Raw genomic sequence first — 20,196 nt, forward strand, 5'->3', positions numbered from 1 at the left:
GGTTAGATAATAGAAATTATTTCCTGTGAGGGTGGTGAGACACAGGGACCCAGGGAGGCTGTAGATGTCACAACCCTGGCAGTGCTCAAGGCCAGGCTGGATAAGAAGGCCTTGGGCAACCTGGCCGTGTGGGAGCCGTCGCTGCCCAGGCGGGGGGGTTGGGACAAGAGGACCTTTAAGGTCCAATCCAACCCCTCGACATTCTACGATTTAATGATCCTTATGCTCTGCCAGGAGCTGGACAGGCTCACACACACTCGGTCCTGGAGGCACAAAGGGACTGCGCTGTTTTGTTCCCCGTTTGGAGCAGCCCCGGGCACGCTGGAGCTGCGCTGGAGCAGGTGAGCGCTTCCACCCCGGGGACTGTGACCGGAGCCGGGCTGCCCGGGGCTGGGGCAGGCGGTGCTTCCGTGCCAGGGCTTCCACACGTGTGGGAAGCCTCAGTGCTCCATAGGAAGGGCCCTGTTTCAGAGCTCAGTTTTGGGTTTAGCTGGATTACTGCTGTTCAGTGTGCAGAACATGCAGGGTCTCAGAGCTAACCAAGGGAATAACCTGCTCTGTCCAAATGGTTACAGCTTGTGCAAGTTCTGATCAGGTGAAGACAGGATTTAATAAACACGTAGTAACAGGGAACATTCGAAAGGCATGGATACACCAAGTATTGAATACATAAAAATATTCAAATCCACATAGTTAAAAATAGAATTCCTTGAAGGAACTTATCTTGCATGTATCTAAATTTAAAAAAAAATAATACCAGAGGTATTAATATCTTGGATTTTGTATTAATTTGAGCAAGGATATGTGCAAAAGGGCATTTAGATAATGCTTTAAAATACAAGTGGTTTTCACATGGTGTATACAGAGGCTGGAAACTCTCTGAAGTGAGTAGCTTTTTCTTTATCATATGCATTTGGCACATCTCCTGAGCCAGACTGCACAGACTATGTCACTCAAAAACAGCTGTAAAAATCTGACTGATAATTCATAATATAAACAATTTGTACCAGACCATCTTCTTGTTTGTAAAACAAACAACATACTCCACTTCCCCCCCACCCCTCCAAAAAAAAAAACCTTTCCAGAAAAACAGGTGTTTCTGTTCCAGAAAACACTCAAAATACTGATACAAAGAAAAGAACATCCTGCTTTTGGTGGTTCTGGCATATGCATGTATGTTTATGGAAGCAGAACTAGTTTTCCTTTCCCTATTTTTTTTTTCTTTGAAATTACCAAATAAACACCACTAAAGCAATTCTGAGTTGTCACTGCAAAATGACAAGATAGTATTGCTCTGTAAGTTTAATCTCCTACAAGGTATGTAAAAAGTTTTTTAAAAAGGGAACTGACAACACCAAAAAAACCCCTCACCAAAGCTTTCAGGACACTGTTGATCAGCCTCAGCTGCCTGGCTGATCCTCTCTGTGAAGAAAGAAGTCTGGCTTGCTTGACTCCTGGTTACAACTCCTTACATTATAGGATTAATTATGAGCATAAAGTTGCCTAAGAGCATCTCTATTTACAGTTCTGCACTGGTAGGGAATAGTTTTGTGGTAATAAGTTGGACAAATATCAAGTCCATAAACTGGGGTAATGCAGAAATTAATGACCTGGTACATGGGTACTGAATATTAGTAAATACTGGTTTGAACACAGGATCAAATGTGTCATAGTGTAATCCAGCTGGTGTTGCTCCAGTGACATAGAAAACGGAGAAGTGTTACCATTTTTTTAACATTTGCTTTATTATTTGGAAGTCTCATACATCTGAAGTACTGTCATAAGGAGCACCTGGAGGAAGATCAAACCTAGAAGCATGCATTTGAAAGGAAGGATTGTCTGTTGTTAATGAAATATTTCAATGACATGGAAAACAAGCCTTTTTGTCTTAGGTTTACAGAATTGTTCCACGAAAATGCACATTAACCGTATCACAGTACATACAAATATTGTGTATGGACAATAGAAATTACCACCCTTCCATATGAGATGCATCAAGAATAAATTGTTATCCCTTAAAATGTCAGAAACAGAAAAGGCACCATAATAGAATGTTTAGAAAAAACTCAGTTTATGCCATTATATTTTGATTCAAAAGTGTAAGAATTGCTGTCCCGACTTAAAACGAAAAGCCTTTCACACCTGTAAATTATCATTATAAACTTGTAAATCTTTACATTTTTTTTCCAGAAGTATCAGGTGCAAATGCAAGGCAAATATAAAATCTATTGACTTATTAGATTACAAATACTACCCCATGAAAAAGCTGTAGTTATAAAAATATAAAAAATATTCTAAGTCCCATTATTAGATCTTAGTTTCAATCTACACTGCATTAAGAGTCCAAAGCCAGATCTGATTTGGACACATTCCTAGAGCAGGAAAGTGCTGTTTGTCTTATTTTCACATCACTTTTCTGACCTCCTCCCACGGTTTTGCTTTCTGGGTTTGTTTTATTAGTGCATATGAAGGATGCCAAGTGGAGAGTGCTGACAGGTTGTATTTTTCAATGGATGGTAGCAGCATAAGTGTGCTCAGTGTGCTCTCCTCCCAGAAGTGCACTGCTCTGAGGAGAAAAACATTTTTTTTTAATTTTTTTTTCTCCAATCCTCTGTAGTAGCTCTGTGTAGCAGCCATGCCATTTCATCCATAACCTGTGACCCTGGCAGGTGACTGAGAGGAATACATTCTTCTCACAGGCCTCAGTAAGGAACTGTGAGAAGCTCATCCACTGCTAATGCTGGGTCATAGACTGGGGCTGCTGTGGCAAGGACAGTTATTTCCTCACGTGATAAATTGGCACAGGTTTGTCTGAATGGTGTTTCTCTAGCCCTTGGCTTTAGTAAGCTGGATCAGCAAAGAGTGTTGACCCAGTATAACAGCAACCTCACAAAGTGCCAGCAGACATTAAAATGAGTTTACTTCTAAATAATAACTTAATTACAAGATTGAATGTGATATTCTCAATGAATAAACTCTGTAAATGCTGAGCCTAAGCCTGACAAATGCTAATGCTTTCAGATCTAAACACTGAAAGCTCTGTTCCTTTAGCCCTTTATCAGAGCTAGCAGAAGGTGTCCAGCTTCCAGCTCTAGAGAAACAGAAGCTGTCCTTTGTTTTGCAGGGAAGTTGGCAGAGATTAGTGGAGTCACTCAGCTGTACTAGATAGCCACCTTGTTCAGCTGGGCTTTGAGAAGCACTCAGGATCATTCAGCCAGCAGTAGGACTGTGGAAGATTTAAGTGTGAGCTGTACTTTATCATTATCTTTATGCTCAGTGCAAGACATTTTCCTTTAAATACCTTCCTCTTCATTAGAAATCAGCCCCAGCATTTCCCCTGGTAACAACGTGTCAGTCCTTGAAAGTTCCAGCTGGGTTTTGGCCAGATAGAGGGGCTGTGATGTTTCCAAATAAATGTTCCCCACAGACAGAGTGGTTCTGAAAGGGTTGTGTTTTACCCTACTCGAAAGGATTGACTGTACTCACATCTGCTTTGGGACAGTAACTTACTCTGTTCCATGTGTGTAAAAGATGTGAGTTAACAGGAGACTCCTGGAGTTGTTATGGCAGGAAGTGTTCAGTGTTCTTATGCTGGGATCATGTGTTGAATAGCACAGGAAGAAGATTGTATTCCTTGTTATGTTTCAGTTTCATAAAAATATGGTTCAAGCAGACACCATTTTCACTCCTCTGATCAAAACTCTATATTCCATTCCAGCTATGCTGGGATGGCAGGATTTCTTTTCAGCAGAATTTCAGAGGTATCTGCACATATCTGCTGAAGATTTTTTTTTTTTTAAATAAGCACACTGTCCCTGCAAGCTTGATAAGGTTGGAGAACACACTTAATAATAAAAACAACAAAAATTGAACAGAGCAATACCTATAATGTAGGAGTTTGGATTTCTGTTTAGTAGAATTCTAAGAAGGGAAACACATTCCTATTTAAACAATTGAACTTGGCATTTCTGTTTTGTAAAAAAACCCTACATGACAGTAGTAAGTTTAATGAGCAATTCCCTTCCCTTATTGAGTCAAAAGTTCACAAATGTAACTTTCAATCAAGGCACAAAAACATTTACTGACTTTCTTCTCACCGCTTTCTTCACATTCTTCCCCTTAAAAAAAAACAACTTGGTGTAACAATGTCTTCTACACCAGACATAACTTTAATAGTCCAATAAGTTGTAGCAGTATCTGAGCCTGGCTCTATCTATTTTGAATTTAGTTAAATTAGATAAACAGCACATTCTCAGCACATCATTGTTCATTGTCTGCATTTGCCTTGAAGGGGAGGGGATGAAGGGGGAAAAGCCACAGTAGTTTCATGCATATTTTTCAAGAAACTTTATGTGGAAGTCTTTCACTTTCTCCAGTAGGATCTTCAGCTTTTCTACTGGAGGAAGAATGGTCATTCTGAAAAATAATATTTAAAGAAATAAAAAAAACCAACCCATATTATCTTCAGAACCAACTAAATTGTGATCTTTGCAGAGACCTTGAATAATCTCAAAGCACAGCAAGTAACATTTTTTGATTTGATTCTCTCATTTTTTGTATTTATACTTTAATTGAACTATACTATAAACTAGAGCTAATTTGTTTCTATTGGTTAGAATACAGGAATTCAAGAACTGTTGCTTTCTTTTGAGTGGTGTAGAAGATTATGAGTAAGAAATAACAGCAACACAGTTTCCACTGTAGGGCAGTTGTGCCAAATTATAGCCAGTTTTTTGAGCTTTAAGAATTGTCAGTTATGAGTGACATTTTTGCTTTAATTGAAGTATTAAAAGAATGCAACATCCCATTCTGCAGATTTTAGTCCCTTTTTCCTTTCTTCTGCATACCCTGAAAATCCCAGGGGGTGTGGATGCCTGGCTGTGTGCAAGACCCACAGAACACAATAGTTTTTCCACACTGGTGCAGGAATGGACTCTCCAGGTTTTTCCTGGAGCTGCTTGCACCCAGGGATCTGACGCAGCTGCCTGTGTTGCAGAACTGTCAAGGCTAAAGATACCCCTGCCGTGTTGTTTCAGACTGAGGAAGACTAAATTCCATGATAAATTCTAGCTATCAGTGGCTTGGCTGGAGCAAAGTTCTGTTTATTGGAAGCAAAAGCAACAGTTTTGGTATTAGAATATTTAGTTCAACATCTCGTTTTTGTAAAGCTATACAGAGTGTTTAAGGAGCAGATTTATAGGGAAGATACTGCATTTTTCATGCAGTTTCTCCATACGGAAACACAGTTTAACCCCCTCCTGTCCACAAAAGAATGCAGGGCAATTTTTGTAATTCCAGAGCCAACTTTAAAATTAAAGTCTAAACTATTACTATTATTTGTGTTCCTGGAGAAGGCATTTCAAATGCCAGAATGTGAAAATCGAATACAATTATGCCAGCAAGCTGTGAAAACACCATAAAAACTTGCATAGCTCATCTAGCAGACCAGGTCTTTGACCTAGCTGTCAGTCCACCATAACTATCCAGTAGAAACTGAGACAACATAAACTGAAATAAAAATCCTTGTACTTAATCAGAAGAGAAAGAACTGGGATGATACTTTGCTTACTACTGTTAATTTGCTTTTAAACAAACAGAAACTGTACCTGAAATGGTAGGTTCCTTCTCTCTGGCCAAATCCACTTCCAGGTACAACACATATTCCAGTCTCTTCCAGAAGTTTCATACAATAGAACATATCAGGTGCCATTTTATGAGCCTAAAGGAATGGATGCCTCAGAATTATTGAAGTCAAAATATTCCTAATATACAGAATTTATTTTTTTTCCCTGAAATCTAATGTTACATTATTAGGTTCTTATTCAATTTACTAAAGAAGATGAGGAACAATTGATGAGGAATAATGGGGCAGTTCACACTGAATTAAATGACAGTCCTTCATGGAGGAACAGGGCTGAAGAACTTGCACAAAAACTCACTTCAAAAGAAAGGGTTTAAGTAATTTTGTTATTCCCCTTGACTTGCTTGTAACTTTTGTCAAAAGTGTGAAAGTTGTACTTGGAAAAATCTAAGGTGCTGACATTTGATAAGATTAAATTAATTTGAGAACTGTGTGTTCCAGTTCTGTTGGAAGTTACTATTTTTTCCCCCCAGAATAATCTGCTGCCTAGGAAGTCCTCTGATTAATAACTATGAAAAGTTCTTAAATATATACAGGTTATATACCTAATCAAATAAGCAGCTGAAAAACAGCCCTATTTTTGTTCTCAGCTGTGCTAATAAAGTTCCCTTTACAAAATGAGTATTACAAATTAGGTTTCAGAGCTCCACTTAGGAACAGAAAGACTTATCATTTATTAACATAGGTTACTGTCCCAAAGGCAAAAAGGTGAAATTTGTAAGGAAATTTCCAGCCCTCTTTCCCATTCCTGGTGAATGGGGCTTCTCTTGTAGGGTCAGTAGCACACTGCCACTCACACATGCTGGTCTCCTTAACCCAGACATGGGCAGCAATTTGGAGCTGCACAGGACAAGCTACTCGTGTGACTTAAACACCAATGTCCTTGGGGACACCCTCAACCTGGGAGTCCTAGCACTGGCATGAAATGATCTGTTCTGTTTTCCTCTTTTCAAATAAAACTCATGTTATATTTAAGATCCTACACAGCCCATGAAATACTGCTTTTGTACTCCATCTCTGGAATCAAAGTTCAACATTAGAAGTGGCAGGCACAGGTGAGAGGAGGTTAAAATTGATTGGGATAAGAATGACTGACTGACCTTTGCTTCCTCAATGGCTTTGGAAGGAATAAAGATCCGTGGGAAAGCATACATAGCTCCTTGAAGAGGGTTGCAATGAACTCCTGGGATCTTGTTAAACATGTCTTCTGTTAGTTTGGCTTTTTTGGCAAGATTGTTCAAAACAGATTCCTTCTCCTGTTTAAAAGGAAGGTGTTCAGTTGAACACAATTCAAGCAGCAATAAAAACACCAGGAGAAACAATGATATTTCAAAAGCCCTTCCTCAAATGAAACACTGGTAGGGCTTTGCTGAGCTGTTAGAGCAAACCATGTTCCAAATTCCAGCTGTGCTTTTAAAAACTGCAGTGCAAAAAAGGCTTTAGCAGGATACAATTACAGTGTTGCAGACAGACAATAAACTGCAGAAATCTCTGTCTGTGTGCCCTCTTCTTACAGTCTTCTTCCTCAGCATCCAATCTTGGCTATTTTTAGAGACCATGTTAATTGAACCTTTGATTTGACTTGATAATGTAATATCTTAAGCCAGACTCAGCTTCATTTTTACAAGTGAGAAATTATATGTATACTTCAATACAGATTTTCATGTTGCTCAGTATATAGAGGTACTGGATATTTAAGAAAAAGAATAATTTTATAACTTTATTTAAACTTATATTCCTGTTTAGATTTTAGTAACAGCAAATCTTATTTAGTAAACCTTTTTTCATATTAAACACAGGAAAAATGTTGAATTTATCAGCAAGAAAGTTGATTTGATAATGCCTTCCTAGTATTTTTAAATGTCATATTGAGTTAATTTTCAATACACTGCATAGTTCTGTAAATTTGTGTTAATACCAGATCGTTCAAGGAGAAAGGAAACTCTTGTTTCTCTGTGAATAATTTGAGTTCCCAATACTTAGGATAGATTTGGAAATTGCACAAAAGAACAAGCATGTTATTGCTGACCTTTATGAACTGTGCATAAGATTCTTCTCCAGGTACTGGAGGATTCACCACAATATCCATGGCTGCTTGTCCTGAGACTGGAGGACAAAGGCGAACAGAAAGCAGCTTAACGAGCTGTCCTTTAATTTCTGGGTGCAAGTTTATGACCTCCATGTAACCTCCTCTGTAGCCACATCTATGACAAAGTTAACAGAAAAGATTGGTTAATCTCAAGTCAATAAATACAATGAAACAATGAAAATGACTGCAGAAGTGGAAAGACAATTGATGAGAATCTCACAATAGGTAAGATACAGCTTGTTGAAACAGCTGCCACACTGATTATAGTTTAAGATGGAGCTGCATGACATGTCCTTAAGTCCTAGTATCCCACACAGAGATAAAGGTGGACATGCAGCTTCCCTGGTAGGCAAGCTAACAATTAACATGGATTTTTAATCTTCAGAACAAGAGCATACGGCTGTAGCAGCATACATTTAATGAAAAAATTCTTTTTCTTTCATCTCCTCCTCCCCAAACAACCAAACCCAAACATCTGTAATATCCCAGTGATTACTGAGCTGTTCCCTTGAATGTTGGAGGCCAACTTTCCTTTATCACAGGTCCAGATTGGGACTGTAGGATTTCACCTTTGTGGGACTGAGGCATTAGGTGTCTGAAATAAATACACTTATTATTTGGTACTTTGGAAACCATTGAGTTAATCCATTACTCTGTGCTTGTTTTTGTTTTCTTAATAGTCTTTGGTTAAAATTAATAGAGGATTAATTATGGTGGATTACCTTCAGGTCAGTAACATGAAAGGGCTGTCCAACCAGATTAATGAGGAAGATGAAATAAAAAAAACTAAATCAGACTTACTCGCCCATGTATCCCTTAGAGGTGGAGTGAAAAGAGGCCAGCTCAACATTGTTATAGTACTCGGGTCCCATCTCATACAGAATCTTTTTGAAAGAATGAAACTGGCATCCTTCAGAGTACACATTGTCCTGGTAAACCTGAACAGTCAGAAGACATTAATGTGCTCTGTTCCCCCAACTAAGGATAAAACACGGCCTTTTAGAGAGGCAGATCTGAACTGAAGAAACAGTGCTTACACTCAAAAAAACTTAAAAGCTGTTAGAAGACACAAGGTTCTTTATTAAGTAATAGTTACTGTAATACTTGTTATCTGATGTGACCACACTTAAAGGCTGGGCCTTTGGAGGAAAAGTGAGCTTCTTTGTATGATTTAACCTTTACTTGTAGGTTTAAATTGATTTTCCTTCTGTTCCTTTCATTTGAAGTGGTCTGAGCACCACAAAGGTTTTTAGGTCTGTTCCAGCAAAGTTCTTCCTTGTGTTCCCTACACTTTCTTTCTAGTTCAAGCCCAGATCAAGCCACCTGTTCTATTGATCCTTTCATACTAAGCATCTTGCATGTCTGTTCATGTCTTAATATGGTAACAGAGAGTCTGTTCCCTGTACTTAAAAAATACCAATACCACACATGGAACAAAATTATACCTCGTATGAGTACTCTTAACTTTTGAGAGAACAGATTATTCCATTACCTCATCAGCCAGAAGAAAAAGTTTCTCTTCCCAAGCAAAGTGTATCACATCTTCAATGCACTTTCTGCTTTGCACCTGTCCTGTAGTTTAATTTTTAAAGCAAGAAGAAAGTTAGTGGAGTGTTCACATACAAATCCTTTCACCCACACCTACTTAGATTACCAGCTTTTCAAGAAGTTGAAAACCCTTGCTTTCAACAAGAGTTTTGAAACTCTCTTCCTCAGAAAAGTGTTACTGAACTTTAGAATTTAGTTCACTAAGTATGAAATTAAGGAGCATTTGGGGAAGAATTATGGTACAAGGTAACTTCGTCCATCTCAAGCAAAGGGAGTGTGAGATAGAGTAATCAATCAAGGACTAACTTAGAGTACTCTGTGTGTAGCATTTTCATCATTGTAAATGCTCACATGCATGATGGTTAGGTGGGAGCTAACTTCTCACCAATCAACCTCAACTACTCAAAAAGCTAAATTCTGAGGGAGGCTTGCCACTGAGTTCTGAGTTATTACAGTCATTGCCTCTCAGAAGCCAAGAGGCTACAGGCCATGACAGAGGCAAGATCTTTACTAAAGACCAAAAGTGACTGAAAGCCATTTGACAAGTCTGGAAAACTTCAGTGGAAGCAGCATCATCAGATGGGATCCAGTGAAGCGAGTCTGCTTCCTCCACGATACTGAAAGTATGTTTCTAGAAGTAAAGCATACTGTCCTACTTAGAGCACTGATATCTGGAATTCAGCTTGACATATTTGATATGTACTTAGGATGTGCCTTCAATGTCAAATGAATGAAAAAGGAAAGAAAATGGTCTCAAAACCCCTTCATTAAACAAAATTCCTACAGACCTGTGGGATTTCCAGGGTTGATGATGCAGAGGACTTTTGGGTTGCAATATGCCTTAGCTTCATTCAAGGCACGGCGAAGTTCGTTCACATTTAGAGCCCAGCAATTTTCTTCATCCAAATAGTAGTTCACCTGGATAGCATCCAGTTCAGAGATGGCTGCTGAGTATAAGGGATACTGGGGTATAGGAATCATCACTCCTGTTCGAGATTTGCCATCTCCTGAGATCAGGATTTTTAAAATTGCCTGGGGAAAAAGTAGGAATTAAAAGAGGTCACACACCAGAATTAATAATACACTCTGGAATAAGTTACTAAACTTTCCTCGTATAAAAGTGTAGAGTTAAGGAGGATTTCTGTCCTAGAAGCAGATAGTCAAACAGAATTACTTATTTCAAGTTGTTACTGGCTGAGTGATGATGGTCTAAGCTTAATGGAATCCTCTCATGTCATAACTTCCAAAGCTTGTGCCTGATCAACTGCAAAATTTAGGACATTCTGAGCACAAGGCTAGAGGGCAAGTTGGAAACAGGAATATCAAGACCACGATTTTTCTGCTGTGCCCTGTTGTAAGCAAAGAAGCTTTAGCTAGTTCTTGCTCATTGCCTTCCATTCATTTTATCTCATTAACCATAAGAGACCAATAAATAAAACCAGAAATTATAATTGGGGTCTGTGAGATTCTCCCTTGGAACAGAGCAACCTGTTTTACATTAGGAGCAATTATGTTTTCATTTTCAAGCAACAGAACTGACCAAAATCTGCATGTCTTGGGATGGAAATCAAGTCATATGTAGCTTATGCCCAGAAGATACAGGCAGAAAGGTAATGCTTGTGCTAAGGTCAGTCCAGACAATTTCCTTGTGCCCAATGGCTGTGTGATATGGAGGCTTTTTACATGTCAATTAAAAAAAACAGCGCACAAGGGGCAGGAAGCAGAGAGATTTCTTGTCTTTCTCTCTCCACAGGAGAACTCTGGAGTACAGGTGCAATCAAAGCAAGCATCCTTATCAGCATGTAATTGGCATCTAAACCCAAAAATATCTTTTCTCTCAGCAGCAGTATCCTCTAGTTTCTTTGTGGTTCTAGTACAAAATCTGCTGTTCTGTGCCTCTCATCACATACTCAGCTGCTAAGCTAATGATTTATAATCAACATAATTTTGTACCCACCACTAGGTTAAAAATATCAAGCATCCAAAACATATAATCAGGACCAAATGCGTATTTAAAAACTCCTTAACACCCTCTCTCCCCTGAGGTGTGAAACAGTAGTTGTTTTATCTTTAGAAGGGCCAAAGAATGAGACTCATTGTAGTGCTCACTTTACATCAGTGGTGAAATCAAATCAACATGATGCAGATTAGATGTGCTGCGCTGCCATTCCTGACAAGCTGCCAGTGTCAGAAACTCTGGAAAGCCAATTGACTGCAGACCTCTGGAGAGCTGCTCCTGCCGGATCGCTGTCATTCTGAGCTCTGCCACTAGATGTCCTTTAAAAAACCACCTTCACCAACACACTGGCAAAGGCGGCCTTCATAAAATCCAAGCTGCTGCTGCTCTATTGTAAGTGTGTCTGTGTGAAGGAGCGGTCTGACAGAAATTGCTATTCCTGTCTTAACTGAGGACCATCTTTGAACCTTGGTTGAACCCAAAGCCTGAAGTTTTTCTCAAACAAACTAAAATACACAAAGAGAAATAAATCTTCGGGATTTTCACTGGCATTGATCTGCATTAGCAGAGTTTACTTGGAAGAAGAGCTGAGACCGCTCACCTCTGAGGTCAATCCCTCTTCCCTCTGCCACTGACTGATGCCCTCCAATCTTCAGTGTTTATGTTGTCTTAACCACTGAGAAAAAACATTATTTAGTCTGAGTGCACTGAATCTTCTAAATTTATATTTAGGCACCTGTAGTTCATTTCATATTACCTTTACAGAAAGGTACAATTTAATGTATACTAAGAGACTTTGCACATGCTTCTTAGCTGACTCCTGACATTCACACAAGAGTTTCACTGGTTTGTTCACATTATTGGATATTCATTGAATGTGGCTGCAGTAGCTGCCAGACCAAACTCACAGGACTTTGTGAGACCAGAGTTTCAACAGGGATCATCTGTATTTGCAAAGGTAACTGATAAGCTACAGCTTGTACCAAGAAGGGACAGGTTTCATTTTAACACTTACAGAAATGCCATCGCTTGCCCCAGTGGTGAGATAAATGTTATCTGGGTCTGCAGGAACACCTCCATCTCTTCTTTCAATATATGAAGCAACATCTTCACGGATGCAATTTATACCTTGACTGGCAGTGTAGGATCCTGTAAAAATACAGAATGAGATGAGAATTGACTGCAATGTACATCAGACTTTTTGTTTGCTAGCAAAATTCCTGACCTAGTATTCTACAGAGTAGCTTGTATATGTGAGCCATATTTATGTGGACAGGTTTGCTTTTCTTTCCATGGAGGAGGAAAGGGAGCTCATTTGTTCATAGAGCAAAATAATTAATTTGGAAGTAGATAAATACAATAAGTATCACTAAAATACAAAGATAACATACTGGATTGGTAAAAATAGAGATTGCAAACCTATTTTTCAAACTGGGACAGCAATCCCATTTTTACTATCTTTCAGTTGATTTCTTTATTGGAGTTGCAAGCACTCCTGAATGTAAACAAACTTCTATTTAAGTAATGGGAACAAGGAACAGATGTAGTATGTGCAATAGAAAGGAGAGTAACTTCTTTTAATCCATGATAAATAAAAGGGCTTTATTTGCAACATGAAAATAATGTATCATTTTCTCCCACAGTCTGAAATCAAAAAAGCCCTAAACTGCTTTTCTCCTTCCCCCACAGCATCTCCCACAGCCACTTTTCAGCAGAAATGTCTAGAATCACCCCAATCTCATGTGCAGTTTACAGAGCACAGCTAATAGTCATAAATAAAATGAGATGTTAGATGCTCTGCTGAGAATGTGCAACAAATAAAAAGTAAAAATAAGCCTAGGTCAAGGTGAGGAATGAATTCAAGCTATGAAGCCTAAGACTGATGGACAAAGAAGTGACAAGTGTACAGCTATTTTAGAATACTGTCAGGAAGCTGCAGAATCTTCTTTGCTTGTTGGGTGGAGTGGAATAATTATGCCTGACTTAACTCTTATCTCCCAGTTATCTGCTAGTAGTCTGCCTGGTAGGACTCCTGTGAAAGCATGATTTAAAAAGACAAAGAACTTTTGCAAGTACTGCACAACTGCATGGGACAAAACAGAGATTCAGGGCACAAAGTTCCCTGATGTCCTAAATGGTTACTTTTACAGGACTAGAAATTATACTGGGTCTGTGCACACATTTTTGACCACAGCCAGGAGGATGCTGTTAAGGGAGGAAAAGAAACCTAAGCTGTCATTCTGTCTTGTGTTCCATTGGGTGCTGAATCCTACCACTCCGAGGATCTACAGAACATGTATTAATCGTACTCAGTTGATGGCTTTGACTAGAACCCGTGTTTGCGCTGTGGGATGTAAAAAATAAACACAACCCAAAAAGCTGCATATATTATGTATTTTTATATATAGGAGGGATGTCTAAAATGCCTGGAAAGATATCCCACATGCAAAGTAAGTGGTGTCAGTAGAATCCCAGAGCGTTTGGATGTAAGAGAAGTTGAGGACACATCTGAGCCTTCATACATGGCCTGGGAGTAGCAAGACTCAAAGCCATGAGTAAGGTTTTGCCAAATGAATGCTCTTTGGAAGTGGGGGTATTCTAGTTTACTTCCAGAGGAAATTTCATATTCATATTAACTTTATAATTAATACCTTTAAATAGGCAGGTACAGATATGGATGAGACACTTCAAATGGCTTTGACCGTATGTGGTGATTTCACCTTTGTGTTAGATTGCCAAATTTGTTGAAAAATAAGGTTCTGAACACAACACAGCAGGGCTAGTTTTTAATCTTTGCTTTTTCACAAGAAAGGCAATTTCTCCTTCTCAGCCATGAAGAGAACAGCAGTAAGTTGTCAGACTATCAATGAAGTGATAGGGGTGATTTCCATTCAGCTGCATGTCCCTGTGCCTCCAACTGCATGTTTAGGGATGCTGTACAGAGGCTGATGAGCTCCAGAGGCCAAGAGGAGGGGCTGACACACCATACTGGAGACAGGGAGGGTGGAGAAGGGACAGAAACCAGTACAGCACATCAGTAAAGTCTACAGTGGTTTTAGTTGTCAGGAATTTAGAGGTACAGCTGTTCTTGGCATAAATAATTTTAAGATAAAAAACATTTAGACTCCAGTTACTTACAGAACCTCAATTTAGCTACTGAAATCATCAGGTTGTATTCAGCATTATCATCTTATTTGAATAGTGCAAGTGTTTCAGACCTACTTCCTCAGAATCTACTGAGCTAACAGAAATGATGGGAAATGTGTGATCTCCTGAAAAAAAGGAACATATTCCTGAAATATTATGCAAGGCTAAATTCCTTACATTTTCCTCCAACTTGTGGCTGTGGTGTCCCACGCCACCATGCCCTTAAGGGGAAGGGAGCACCAAATTCTGAGAACTCCTTCCACATCCCTGAATTTAAGAATCACTAGAAAGAAAGACTGAGCCAAAATTCAAATGTATCCCCAGTAACTCCAACGTGCAAGAGTACTATGTGGATTTATTGTTTCAAAGTAAGACAGGAAAGGGATTCATTAAGCTAGAGGAACTTCTCAGTTTTGATAAATGTGTTTTTAATGGTCTACATTAAAAGACAAACCAATACAAAGAAAGTGAAGATAAAACACATTCTGTATTAGGCTGTGTTGTTAGGAATAGTCCAAGCTTGAAATACTGCTAATGCAATCACTGTTTATGTTTTGTTCATTTTATTATGTTTTGTTTATTTTATTAAGTTTCACAGCACCTACTCTCAAAATATACCAGTGCAAATAGGCACTGCAATCATGAAGATTAAGAAATATGCCAATTACTGTAATAAATCCTCTGAAATGTCACTGTTTGCATACTTGAAAGAAGGTAAGTGTGCCAGATTCTTTGCTGCACCCAGCAGCTGTAGCAGTATCTGCAGAGCAGAAATTCTCTTGGCATTTGCCAGGCACAGTCACTAGATGAAAAAGAAATTGTCTTTTTCATTTCCTTTCTACTAAATATGCAAAGTTTGAACTTATTTGGATAGGACATGCACTCCTGTAGGAACAGTGGTTGAAGAACAGAGCTCAATGGTTCTTTCAAGAGTTATTTTTCATTGGAGAAATAGAGCTTTGACACCTTCAGTTAAAACAATCTCAGCTAGGTAAAAGACTACCACCTTTCAGCAGTGTAGCTTTCCTTTAGCAGAGGATTATCACCTTAGTACCTGAATTTCTGGTACCCCAGAAAACATACTTGGACTCAAAATTAAGATCCAGGAGTGTGCACTGGATCAGCTGAGATGGACACATATTGTTTGTTGACACCAGCATTACAGGGACAGGGACTCCTTGGCAGAGAAACAACTGGAGAAGGTAAAATTGTAAAACCCTCCACCCAGTCTGCAGGAGATGCAGAACTCCGGATGAAGAGATGTCACACCAACAGATCAGAGAATCATTAGTACTCTCTGCCACTTTCCTGGTACATAAAAATCTCAGCATTCCCTTTAGAGTTACGCCTAGATGTTATTGTGGCAAGGGCTCCATAGCTGTATAAACCCTCACCTTCTCCTCTGTGACAAGTCCCGCCAAAAATTTGCACCATTGGTCACCACCCACAGGTCACAGTGCAAACTTGCCCCATCAGCTGCAGCTACTGAAAGCACCTTTGTTGTTTCTAACATCAACAGGAGCACCTGGAACAGAGCCTTACCTAAGCTGTTTCCTCCACAACCCTGCAAGATCCGCCTGGCACGCTTTTTGGCATCTTCTGGAAAGCTCGGGCTGTCCAACAGGTTTGGGTATGTGCACAGGGCCACTACCTGGAGTGCCAAGAAAATGTCAATTGGCCACTTTTCAATGGTTATTTTAAGTTGATGATATTATGTGAACTTTCCTTGGAAATGAAGATCACAAACACTGGCTAATTTAAAACACAGGTTATTGATGAAGAGTTTGGAAGTGTTTTTTTTTAGGGGTTGTGCTCACAGAAGAGAAAAAAATCTTAACCAGTTCCAAGTTAAGCTGGTAAAAACAGTTCTAGAATTATTAACTATTTGTATTACAGACAGTGAAGATTCCAGGTGAGCTAAGCATAGTGCAAACACAGTAAAGCACAGTTAATTACTCCTATGTTATCTCTAAGCAGCTCTATCCTCCACTCTTTGTGTATTACTAGCCCACTTTTATTGACAAGAAATCAAGACTTTAAATATGGAGCAGAACTGAGAAACACAATCAAATTTTGAAGTCACAGTGACATGTTCTAATAATCCTTCCCCAAAATAACTTCTAGTTCTTACTGAATTGAATTCTTGGGAAATATTTAATTAAAAAAATGAGTGGGGATATAGAACACAGTAAAAGTAGAAACACAACCCAGCAGAATTAAGTTAATGAAGGAATGTAAGACACAAAGAATTGAGAGGTCTCTTTTGAGATCAGCTTAGTTTATTCCAATCTCTCTCATTTTTATGCTTACATGGTGTAATATGGATAGGCTGTTGTCATCTTGTGGGACAATGACAATGAATTAATCCATGTGTGCACACAGTCATGGGGAGAAAGGATTTCCCATTTTATTTAATAACATTGGAATAACCTGCAATACATTTGAATAATTTATAAGAAGCTCAGGTCTACCTAGTTTGCTGCATAGCTTAATTTTATAATCTTATCACCTGGACTCTCAGTTTGGTAAGGCTCCCATTTGTCCTGGAACTCTCTGAATTTACATTATTACAGACAGAAGATTTTACATGAGGGTGTGAGGGATGCTCAGAAAGTAAGATAATACTCATTTTAACCTTGTTTGTGTTTTAGGAATAATATACAAATATGAATTCTGTTGGAATCTTTCCTAAAACTTAACCGACCAGTTAGCTTGCCCAGAGGTAAAATGTGCCAAATGAGACAAAGCACAAGTAGTTGAACCCAGCTACGTGTAGATTTCAAAGTATTCTCTCAGATGAAGAAAGGCTTTTGTTTTTTTCTTTAAAGAGAACCACTTCCTTTCTTGAACAGCATTGTTGATAATTAATGTGTTGACTGATAACACAGAAGTGGCAGGAAAAAGTATGGGTGGGGAATGATACGGAAACAAAGGAAAGCTACTGTGTTAAAAAAGGACAATCAGGGTATATAAGTCCAATAGAACTTTGGCTCAGAAATGAACATTTTAATTCTTTACAAAAGAACTATTTTAAGTCTAGTTGCATCTAGGGAATCATTTATACTAATACTGACATCAGGCAGCTTTAATGTATTCTAAAAAAATAATAATAATATTTCATAGTACTCTTACCTGACGGAGGAAGGTGATTGGTCTCTGTCCCATTGCATGTGCATCTCCAATGTTGGCTTTAATCACTTCAGTAAAAGGTTTTTTGATTCCCTGGAAAGGAACCAGACAGAATGTCTAATTTTTGTTAGGGCTGAAGTAGAAGATTCATTTTTAGTATCTGTCATGTGGCTGTAACTAAACAGTGCCTGATCTCAGAACAGCTACAGTGTTTAACGTAAAGCTTAATGCATTTCTTACACAATACTGCCAGTAAATCTTAATTGGTTTACAGAAATTGTGTTGACTGTGACACATTTTTAAATGATAGGCTGGCTTTTTTTTTCCTGCTAGCTGCAAGAGACTGACTTGGCTGGAAACTACACATTGAAGTAGAAAAGATGAAAAAAGGCGTTTTGAATTGTTGGCATTAGAGCAACTTCTTTGAGACACCTAAGGGAGGAATGGATTAGTCAGGAAGCTAAAAAGAACTTGAGGATATTTGAGAAACCACCAACAAAAGAAACCTCAAGACCTTTAGTTCTTTCAGAGTAAAAACAGTAGAGATACTGCTTGCTTGTTTATTTTTACTTAGATTAAGTATTCTTTGTATGATGACCCCACTTTTCCACGTACAGATGTTTCACAAAATATATCATAGTGAGGCTCTGTATGATAAACAACAGAAGTGCTAAATAATCACCATGAATATTTAAAAGCTTCCTGGTCTCCAAAATCTGAACAGCCAGCCATTTTTCCTGTGAGAAACTGAATACATCATGAGAACACAGGGAAAGAAGTTAATGAATGTTGATTAGCAATCACAGCTCTTTAAAAAGCAAAATAAAATAAGAGCATAAAAAAGGCAAGGAACTGACTGCTTGAAAAAACCACCAGTGGTTTAAATAAAAAGATTAACTGAAAGTAAAGGCAAATATTGCAAGAAGAATAAGTGAGAAAGGCAATAATAAATTTAGAGTTGCTCTAATGTACATTTCAGAGATAGTAGGGAGGCATCCTAACAGTGACAGAATTGTCATGTAGACTAAGGAACTGCAAAATCAGACTGATCCATTTTCTGTAGAAAATTACCTGTAACAATTTGCTCTGGGTATGGACTCAGAAAGCCTATTCCTGGTCCATGTATTTACAGCCAATTACTGGATCTGGATATAGAATATGTGGCTGGCAAGCCTTAACTAATTTTTGCTTTTCCACCGTGGACTACAGTGTTGGACTTCAATGACAATCCAGAAGCTAAATGTGAAAATAACAGTAATACAACTACTCACCAGGGATACAGATTCCCAGGTATGCCAAGATTTGGAGATTTAAGGCTGCATAATCCCCAGTACCCCACTGGATGGATCCATTCCATCATATATCCCAAGAGCCTTTGGGTTTGTTTTTTTTTCTTTTAAAATTAAATATGGAGTTAGAAGTGGCATTAGGACCAGACAATTTGGCTTACATGATCCTGGTTGAAAAAGGTCAATTTTATATGGCCTTACATTTAGCAGCAATTGAAAAAAAGAAAAAGTTCACTTAAAATAATTGAAAGTGACACACTGAGTCTATCAAGTCATATTCTTTCATGCTTGTTGATCTAAGTGAGCCCCCAAATTAAGAGCCACATTTCAGCTCTAAATAAAGAATTAGAAATAGGGATGCCAGATAGACATTACACTTATTTGAGGCTGAAGTTTAGTCATTTATGATTAATGTAAACAGCTAAAAATATGTTCTGTTCAAGCTATCCGGGGTCCACTGACAGCACAACACTGTTTCATTCTAATTACAAGCAAGTAGGAAGAGAAAGGTATTTGTAGAAGAATAAATTCCATTTGCTTGAAATGAAGAAAAATTCCCACATATTTTGGTTGTATTTGGTCCTTACAGCAAATTGAATCAGTTTCATTAGATTTGCAAAGTAATACAAATATGTTAAGGAATATGGATGATACTTTCTTTGCCTTAAGTTAGGCAGTCTGAAAACACAGCAACATGAAATAGAAATACTCTGATTTAACAGATTAAAACCAAAAAAACCAACTCCCTAACATAGAAATACCTTACATTAGACTAATTAGAATTTTTTGCTCACAAATACTATTGTGTTCTGGAATAAAAAATAGCTGCTTCTTTGGTTGATGAAATGCTGAAAGGCACCTGGCATTTCATAACGTGCTTTTGGAGTTTTTATAGAGGTACAGCCTTTAAAACAAAGGTAACAGACCATTTTGCTGCCTGTGTCAGGTTTATTGTAAATAATGTTGTAGCTTATTAGGACTGATGCCATATATATCTTTACTAGGGCCAAACTCAGTGGTTTTGCCATCACTGCAAGTATAGAATCATCACCTACTCCAGAAACCCCACACTCCCTTTGCTTCTCAAAGGATGGAACAAATAGCAAAGCATACACTATATGTATGGTAAAATCTAACAAGACTTTATAGTTCTCTCACCGTAAAATCTTGTTAGAGAAGGAATACTGTGTTTTCTGGGTGGCACACAGTTTCCACATGGGTTTAAAGGCCAATGGCTCTCTTGACTAACCTCTATTTCTTGGTCTCAGCTACAAGAGCTGTTGTCTTTTTTTGTCTTTCAAAAGAGAAATGCTTTTAAATAACTGGAGCCTTTTCCTTCCCTGACAATGAGTTAAATATCAGCAATTCTTTAAAACTGTCTTCATGAGACTTGCTG

General features: G+C 38.4%; 1 protein-coding gene and 1 long non-coding RNA gene across 2 annotated transcripts in view; one reads left to right on the forward strand and one right to left on the reverse strand.

Moving 5' to 3' along the window:
* Nucleotides 1-90: 90 nt before the first annotated feature.
* Nucleotides 91-16,132, forward strand: LOC117244996. Its single transcript, XR_004499060.1, has 2 exons — nt 91-341; nt 15,902-16,132. It is a non-coding gene; the product is annotated as an uncharacterized LOC117244996 (long non-coding RNA).
* GPT2 (glutamic--pyruvic transaminase 2) overlaps nt 1,721-20,196 on the reverse strand; it is a 26,714-nt gene continuing 8,238 nt past the window's right edge. The window contains exons 2-11 of the mRNA XM_015639715.3: nt 17,515-17,604; nt 15,925-16,033; nt 12,251-12,384; nt 10,067-10,310; nt 9,223-9,302; nt 8,532-8,668; nt 7,671-7,845; nt 6,742-6,897; nt 5,607-5,719; nt 1,721-4,416 (exon numbers count right to left, since the gene is read on the reverse strand). Coding sequence (XP_015495201.1) covers nt 4,326-4,416; nt 5,607-5,719; nt 6,742-6,897; nt 7,671-7,845; nt 8,532-8,668; nt 9,223-9,302; nt 10,067-10,310; nt 12,251-12,384; nt 15,925-16,033; nt 17,515-17,604 — 1,329 coding nt within the window. The 3' untranslated portion in view covers nt 1,721-4,325. The remainder of the gene's footprint in view (nt 4,417-5,606; nt 5,720-6,741; nt 6,898-7,670; nt 7,846-8,531; nt 8,669-9,222; nt 9,303-10,066; nt 10,311-12,250; nt 12,385-15,924; nt 16,034-17,514; nt 17,605-20,196) is intronic.

This window comes from Parus major, chromosome 11, assembly GCF_001522545.3.
Source record: "Parus major isolate Abel chromosome 11, Parus_major1.1, whole genome shotgun sequence".
Taxonomy (NCBI): domain Eukaryota; kingdom Metazoa; phylum Chordata; class Aves; order Passeriformes; family Paridae; genus Parus; species Parus major.